This window comes from Salvelinus sp. IW2-2015, unplaced genomic scaffold (assembly GCF_002910315.2).
Source record: "Salvelinus sp. IW2-2015 unplaced genomic scaffold, ASM291031v2 Un_scaffold2134, whole genome shotgun sequence".
In the NCBI taxonomy this organism is placed as follows: Eukaryota; Metazoa; Chordata; class Actinopteri; order Salmoniformes; family Salmonidae; genus Salvelinus; species Salvelinus sp. IW2-2015.
The window spans coordinates 16288-25228 of NW_019943468.1; the positions used below are offsets into that span (position 1 = coordinate 16288).

An 8941-nucleotide genomic window follows, 5' to 3' on the forward strand; every position below is an offset into this window, starting at 1 on the left:
CATAATATTGTAGTGGCTGAATCACATATCACACATGAACATTGATGACTAAATGGTAAGCAGGCCCAGGCAGGGCCTGGCTAGCATTAGCCATGTCAAGTCTGCTATAAGGCTAGGATAAAGTACCAGGCCTGGAAAATAACCACCATGTTGGATAGGCACTCCCACTGTAGCATACAATCACACCATAAGGACTGAAAGGTGAGATAATTGCATCAGACTGAACAGCCCCAATGTAAACTTAGCATTATCATTAGCGGTAGGCTACAAAGCTTTAGCAGGCTAGCTAGCTCATGCTAACAAATGATCAGTAAAGGCACAAAAACTCAGCAAAAAAATTAACATCCTCTCACAGTCAAATGCGTTTATTTTCAGCAAACTCAACATGTGTAAATATTTGTATGAAGATAACAAGATTCAACAACTGAGACATAAACTGAACAAGTTCCACAGACATGTGACTAACTGAAAATGAATAATGTGTCCCTGAACAAAGGGGGGGGGGGGGGATCAAAATCAAAGTAACAGTCAGTATCTGATGTGGCACCAGCTGCATTAAGTACTGCAGTGCATCTCCTCCTCATGGACTGCACCATATTTGCCAGTTCTTGCTGTGAGATGTTACCCCACTCTTCCACCAAGGCACTTGCAAGTTCCCGGACATTTCTGGGGGGAATGGAACTACCCTCCATGTCGTATTGTGTCTGTGTGTTTCAAAAATGACAATAAATAATATTTKATGTAATTGGTTGTGTGCTCCTTCTGAAAGTGTCTTTGTATATTTTGTACTGACATGATGATGATGATGGTGGTGAATTAACCACTACTGCTCTCCAAACCAATATAAATGTATTATTTGTAGTTACTGTATAGTGCAGTACAAGAGGTGTGATTTTGAAAACTGTTAATTTTTTCTCCACAGAAAATACTGTTATAACATTATGTTTATTCTTAAAAGTGTATTTGTTTATAAATTTAACACTTCACACATTAGTCCTGGACATTGAAGCAAAATCATGTCATAACTTTGTCATAAAACAATTAAAACTATATATAAACAAATCCATCAATCTTCTACTATGTGTATCATCAAATAGTAGAATATGAAGTAATACAATACAATAGAAACACAATTACTATTGTTAGACCTTCATATACAGTCTCACAAGTTTGATGATTGTTTCAGAAACATAACATACAAAAATAAATAGKCTTATAAAATATAACTGGACCTTGAGGTTGGCTACTTCATAAATTCAAAGGTTTTGTCAAATGTTGTTGTAATCAGAAATATTTACAATTTAAAAATGTAACTTAAAAACAACTAAACTAAAACAATTCAAATGTTAAGGTCCCTTTCTTATTCATCATTGTTTAAAAGGCATAACTGACCCTAGATCAGCGCTCCTACTCTGAGTGTGAATAGAGCAGTCCTGTGACTCAGTTTGTACAGCATGACTCACGGGTTCTATTCCTGCTGGGACTTCCCATATGAAGGATTTATGCACCCATGACTGTAATGACTGAGTMAATGACTTTGGTTAAAAGTACCTGCCAGATGGCATATATTATTACATACTATTATAAACTGGGTAGTTTGGTTCCTGGAAGCTGACTGGCTTCAGAAGTGTGTACTGTATATCAGACAATATACCATGGGTATGAAGCACAAAAACGTTACTGCTACAATAAACTGGTGACCAACGTAATTAGACGAGTACATAATCATTTTCTGTCATACCCATGGTATACGGTCTGATATACCACGCCTTTCAGCAAATCAGCAGACCCGAAACACACAGCCAGGGCAACTAAGGAGTTGCTCCGTAAGAAGCATCTCAAGGTCCTGGTGTGGCCTAGCCAGTCTCCAGACCTGAACCCAATAGAAAATCTTTGGAGGGAGCTGAAAGTCCGTATTGCCCAGCGACAGCCCCGAAACCTGAAGGATCTGGAGAAGGTCTGAATGGAGGAGTGAGCCAAAATCCTTGCTGCAGTGTGTGCAAACCTGGTCAAGAACTACAGGAAACGTATGATCTCTGTAATTGCAAACAAAGGTTTCTGTACCAAAAATTAAGTTCTGCTTTTCTGATGTATCAAATACTTATGTCATGCAATAAAATGCAAATGATTTACTTAAAAATCATACAATGTGATTTTCTGGATTTTGGTTTTAGATTCCGTTTCTTAAAGTTGAAGTGTACCTATGATAAAAATTACAGACCTCTACATGCTTTGTAAGTAGGAAAACCTGCAAAATCGGCAGTGTATCAAATACTTGTTCTCCCCACTGTATATCTTTATTTAGTCGAATTAGTGATAGCTACTGATGCAGGAAAAATATGGTGGAGAAAAAAAGTGGTGTCTTTTGCTATCGTGGTTAGCTAATAGATTTATATATTGTGTCTTCCCTGTAAAACATTTTAAAAATCGGACATGTTGGCTTGATTCACAAGATGTGTACCTTTCATATGCTGTATTGGACTTGTTAATGTGTGAAAGTTAAATATTTAAAAAAAAATGATTTTGAATTTCGCGCCCTGCACTTGAGCTGGATGTTGTCATAAGTGTTCCGAAGTCGGGATTGCAGCCCAAACAGGTTAATGCAGAATATGCATTATTTATGACATCATCATTGTCTAATCCTCCAATGAGCACATGGCCGTAACTACATATGAGGACACAGACGTTCGGACCTCTTTCACTTATTTCTAATTTGAAAATAATATTAATTTTAGCCTAATACAAATACTGTACACAATAAAGAAAATGAATTACGGATCAACATCTAAATATTGCTTCCAGCATTGATCAAAGCTTATATTCTTGACCTGACTAATCGATCCTGCCTCTTTGCGAATGAGTGGAATCATTAACTGTGGTTTGTTCGTTATGTTTGTCTGCTTCCCCTGGATCTGCCTCCCTGGTTTGCTTTTTGCAGCACATTCACCATTCTCTCAAGTATCTAATTCCCCTTCTCGCGGCACAGGCCGAGGGCGACGTGAAACGAACTACCCCAGCTCGCAGGTTTCTCTGCTGACAGTATGTTTGCGAGATGCCGGACAAAAGGCACTTTTTTTAAAACCGTCCCGCTACTCCTGCCGTGTCTACAGACAACTCCCAAACAAATGAAATCACTCTCTGAGAATGAGTGCACAAACTGGTAAGTAGTCGCTCATAGACATGTCAGTCAGGTCGGGGGGATAGCTGCCAGCAGACACTTATATTACATTAACATTGAAGGGTTCTGGTTAGTGTTACTTAGCCAGCTAGAATGATGAAGTAAGATGCTAACGTTAAACAGAGCCTACCTCAACAGGAGCAAACCATACGCTACTAAGTCCTTTACAGAGAGTAGGCTACTGAGACAGAATGATGTGGTACTCAGTGAGGCAGGTAGCTGAGGCAGGTAGAAGTAGAGGAGACCGAGAGAGAGAGGAAGCAAGCAGAGAGAGAGGTTTTCACAGTTGTTCCCAAACTTGGAGTCGGGGCCCATGTGGGGTCCCCTGATAAAAATATGTACTAATATAATCAAACAATCTAGGAACATTAAAAAAAACATGTTTCAATATGAACATCTCCACAGGACCTATTTTCCCCATATAGCCATATAGCTATATATATATAAAGATATGTTTCAATCCAATATGAACAGGACCTATCTTCCCTATAGTCCTACATTATAATACTATCAACATGCAAACAATACAGTTCTAGAAATGTCCCACGTTTTTGTTTCTTCTGTGATTAGTGTGTCAGTGTGAATCATTCCCATATTTCCTCCCTTTCAGATGTATAACATTACAACTGTACAGCTAATAGGCTATCTGTTTGTAAATGGACTGAGGTGAATTAACCCACAGTAGCCAAGGTGAAAATGGCCGGGGACATTTTTGCTTGACTTGCTGTTTTCCAAATACGAATTTTAATTGTGTAGAAATGCAGTAAATGAGATTCAACTTTCCAACCGCCACCCCCACATCCAGATTTGGTTGTAAACAAACAAACTTCTCCTTTAATGCTGTGTGTTCACAATGTTCTAGTATTGACCCCTTTGTTGTTGTATTGGCAGAATAGGCTCACTGGGTGGCAGAACTGGGGAGGTTGAATTTCACAGCAGTGTATTGGACATCTTGGTCCTGTTTCTGTGGTTGATGCAGCTGGACGGTGGAGTACAGAGGCACTTCCTGGTTTTTGGAGCGAGAGAAGTGGACGCTGGCGTAGTGAACATCATCCTGGTCGTCTGTGGCTGCTGTCTGTGCTGCAGTAGAGGTCATGGTCATGCCTGAGATGTTGTCATACACTGGACTAGAGTCTCCCTGATGGAGAGAGAGAACAGACAACATGAGGAGTGGAAAAGTTTGACAAAGCAATACACAGTCATCACAGTCATCTTCTGATTCTAACACTCACCTGTCCAACGTCTGCTGTATCTCTTGTGACAGAGGTGGATTTGGAGGACTTCTTCCTGTTTTGCACATTAATAATGAATAAATAAATTAATGAATTAATGAAGTTAACAACAAATCAGAGTGCTACATTTAAATAATAAACAGCATAGAAAGATGCCTTTTAACTCACCTGAACCACATGAGTCCAGAGAGACAGAGGATGAGAACCAGAACAACCACTATGATTCCTACAGCTGCAGTCAGAACTGATGTCTGTTTCCCTAGAATATAACATAGATTATGAGTACATGGCATTATATAATAATAATAAAGTATATACAGGACATTAATACAATACTTGTCAAGGGATCTTATAACCCAATGTATAGTTATAAACTAAGGTGTAATTAGACAAAGTATAACGATCAAAATTAGCTTGAAACATGTAGTTTTGTATTGAAGATGTAACTTTACCTGCTACAATGATCATCAGAGCTGTAGAGTTCATAGATCCTCTTCCATTCTGGGCCTCACAGTAATATTCTCCTCTGTCCTCAGWGCTGATGTTAGTGATGRTGTAACTCTGTCRTGATGCTTTTGCTGAGGCTATGTTCTTCTTGTACCAGGTGTATTTGTRCACAGGTGGGTTGGCATCACTGCTGCAGGTCAGAGTCACTGAACTGCCCWCCAKTATTTCACCAGAGGGACTGACTGACACTGAGGTGTTCCTTGGACCATCTGGTGTAAAATACATTGTATTTATTTATAGCAACACTTGTGTTTACATTTTACGGGTGAGTTTGAAATAATTTATAAATTATAATAAATMATTAATTCAGAGRAAAAGAAAWTCTGAAACAGAATCACTAAAAATAATGATGACATTGTGGTAAAGCACATTCAGGGAAATGGATGAGTCACGATCGTGTGGAGAGACGGACCAAGGCGCAGCGTGATTCGAGTTCCACATCTTTATTTTTAGTGAAACTTAAAATAAACCAAGAAACAAACAACGACCGTGCAGTACTGAGGTGCAACATGCACTCACTCAAAAACAATATCCCACAAAGCAGGTGGGAGAAAGGGCTTCCTAAATATGATCCCCAATTAGAGGCAACAATTACCAACTGCCTCTAATTGGGAACCATACAAACCAGCCACATAGAAAATAAATGACTAGAACACCCCCCTAGTCACGCTCTGATCTAAACACCATAGAGAACCGAGGGCTCTCTATGGTCAGGGAGTGACAGGATGTTACACACTAAAATATTGATTGAGAGATATATTTATGTGGAAACAATCTATTCTAATATCAACATGATCAGTATATCAAACTGGACATCTAAACCCCCAATGTACTTACATGTGACAGTAAGAGTCTCTTCAGCAGAGGGGAGATCCTCATGGCCTTCTACAGCACAGGAGAATTTGCCTGTATCCTCACTGCTGACTGAGAATAGGCTATAGACAGGAGAGTAGGTGTTGCTGTTTGGTATAGGCTGTCCATTCTTATACCAACTGTAGGCTGTGTTGGGGACCAGTGTACATTTGGTTCTACATGTCAGTGTGACATTCTCCCTCTCTGACACAGATGTAGGATCCATCTCCAACACAACATCTAGAATAAAATGAAACAAATCATTATTCTCCTCCTATATATGTCCTCTTATGTGAAATATTACATTKGTTTTTTTCCCTGTTACATAACACTGCAGTGTCTGTATGACTGCATTTTAATAAGGTAATTACGGTCATTAATTTGATATATTTAGCCAGGACAGTCAACTTTGTAATAAGTTCCACTGTTTTCCAGGAAATCCTGGGTTCCATAGTATCAATAAAACAGATTAAAACACAACATTCTCATTAGCATACATACAAAACAACACTCACATTACAGCTATCTAGATATGTGTCATAGATGAGAGATGAGTGACAGATTACCTGTGACAGTCAGGGAGACASGTGAGCCAGWAAARTTTCCTCCAGATGTTATGAATCTGAACCTGTACCCAGCAGAGTCACTCAATCTCAGGTCTGTGATTCTCAGGGTACAGTCACTCTTCTTATCCCCAAGGTACTCTATATGACCCTCACACCCTGGCACTGAGCTCAGATCTTCAGCCTCCATACCAGACCATTTAGTAAACCAGAAAGCTGTTTTTATCTCATGATAACTGGGATATGTGTAAGAGCAGGATATGTCCACTGTTGACCACTTTAAAGCACAGATCTTCTGATGGGTGTAAGTCACACTCCAACACTTCTTACCTGAAATACAAGACAATATAACACCTTTATAAAATTCTTAATTACAATATCTACTGTATACACTTATGCTGTTACGTTCCCCAGCAAGAAAACCTAAAATGTAACCAAAACAAAAGTGGGAATTAATAAAAGAGTCACTGACAAAYACAAAAATGAGACCAGTGSYTTCTGAAAGACACTCATGMGGGTGTCCATTGAAAATTGACTATCAACATCAACTGGAACCAAAAGGACATGAGCGCCCACAAGATTTGCCCAAGAAGAGGCAAACAAAATAAAACCCCACATGCCAGCACAGTTGTAACACATACTGACTAACGAGTGACGCCAATCGGGGCACCCCACCTCCAAATATAAATGAAAAACAAATATCAACAATGTTAAAATCATATGCTGTGAAAGTAACCAGGAAGTGACTTTCCCCTCAGCTTAGTAGTTTTTAATCTTTGGTAGTTATTTTTTCATGGGTCTTCAGTGCTCAAAAAGTAGTGCAATGGTATACAAGTGCAAAAACGTAATGAAAGGTATCTGGTAGAAGTAAATTCATCCATTGACTGCATTTTCGTGAATTAGATTATATTTCTTGAAGCTCGTTCAACACTGCGTGGCAAAGCATACGCAACTAAAGCAGAAGTGGACACATTCACAGCAAATTAAATAATGATTGTCTGACAACCTGAAACAAATGTTGTATGTAAAAGTCCACACTTACACACTGCAGGAGAGTGGAGGTCCTCATGGCCTTTTACAGCACAGGAGTAGCTGTCTGCATCACTAAAGGAGTCTGAGTACAGGCTGGAAGTGTCCTCCTTTACTTGGTGTCCGTTCTTGTACCAGATGTAGGTGGGGTTGTCAGTCAGAGTACAGGAGGTGATACAGGTCAGTGACACACTCTCTCCCTTTGTCACTGTGGCAGGAGTCATCTTCACCTGCAGGTCTGAATACAGGGTCAATGACAATAACATAATTAAACCAATCAAGTATTATGGATGAAACATTTATAATGAAACATCAAATAGAAATATATGTATAAACATGAACATTTCTTCAGTGTTACCTGTGACAGTCAGAGTTGTTCCAGGGAAGCTGTATCCCCATCTTGATGTCTGTGTGTTGAATATGAACTTGTACTCAGCAGAGTCCTCCTCTCTCAGATCTGTGATTCTCAGGGTGGAGTGACCTCTCTCCTTCTCTCCAACATACTCCACACGACCTGCATACCCTGGGTCTGAGGTTAGGTCCTCAGGTATCGACTTATCACTCCACCTAGATCTCTGTTTAGGACTAAACCAGAGTGATGATGTGACGGTATCATAACCACTGTCATAAGTACAGGATATGTCCACTGTTGACCCCTTCAAAGCACAGATTGTCCTCTTGGTGTAAGTCACTCTGTTGCATTCCTGACCCTGAATGCCTGGAACAGAAAGATAGTTGTTTTTTCAATTCTCGTTCTTTTCAAAATATTGGTCACCAAGAAAAAATCTATAGCAATTTCCATTTTGGGGAAAGTGAAATATTGTAGTTTACTTCAACAGTAAATGTAAATGGAAGTTACTGAGCATTTAAAAAGTGATCACCAACTTTTCTGCTTACAGGCCTCGTCAGGGTTGAATCCACACTGACACACTGCAGGAGAGTGGAGATCCTCATGGCCTTTTACAGCACAGGAGTAACTGTCTGCATCACTAAAGGAGTCTGAGTACAGTCTGGAAGTGTCCTCCTTTACTTTGTGTCCGTTCTTGTACCAGATGTAGGTGGGGTTGTCAGTCAGAGTACAGGTGGTGATACAGGTCAGTGTCTTCCAATACTCCCCTCTTGTCCACATTCCCACAGTCACCTTTAGATCTGTAGTTATGAAACAACAATGGAGAACATCTGTCATTCAGCACCATTCCAAGGTTCTCATTGAAAATGTAATATATCATTAGAAATCAAATTTCAATTCAAATGTATTTATAAAGCCCTTCTTACATCAGCTGATATATCAAAGTGCTGTACAGAAACCCAGCCTAAAACCCCAAACAGCAAGCAATGCAGGTGTAGAAGCATGGAAGTGGTAACTATACTCTTTATGTCAGAATAAAGAACAATGGAGAACGTCTGTCAGTCAGCACCATTCCAAGGTTCTCATTGAAAATGTAATAAATCATTAGAAGTAACTATACTCTTTATATCAGATTACAGAACCTGTGACAGAGAGAGTGACAGCTGAGCCAGATGTCCATGAGCCTGTTGTAAATGAGAAGTAATATGATGTTGAATCCTCCTCTCTCAGG

General features: G+C 39.5%; 1 protein-coding gene across 1 annotated transcript; it reads right to left on the bottom strand.

Annotated features, from left to right (window-relative positions):
- Nucleotides 1-4076: 4076 nt before the first annotated feature.
- Nucleotides 4077-7801, bottom strand: LOC112073055 (B-cell receptor CD22-like). Its single transcript, XM_070440028.1, has 9 exons — nt 7720-7801; nt 7375-7599; nt 6329-6662; nt 6195-6210; nt 5755-6043; nt 4863-5126; nt 4579-4669; nt 4411-4465; nt 4077-4316 (listed from the first exon to the last, which is right to left on the bottom strand). The coding sequence occupies exons 2-9, from the start codon at nt 7583-7585 to the stop codon at nt 4077-4079; spliced, it is 1500 nt and encodes a 499-aa protein (XP_070296129.1). The 5' UTR covers nt 7586-7599; nt 7720-7801.
- Nucleotides 7802-8941: the final 1140 nt, after the last annotated feature.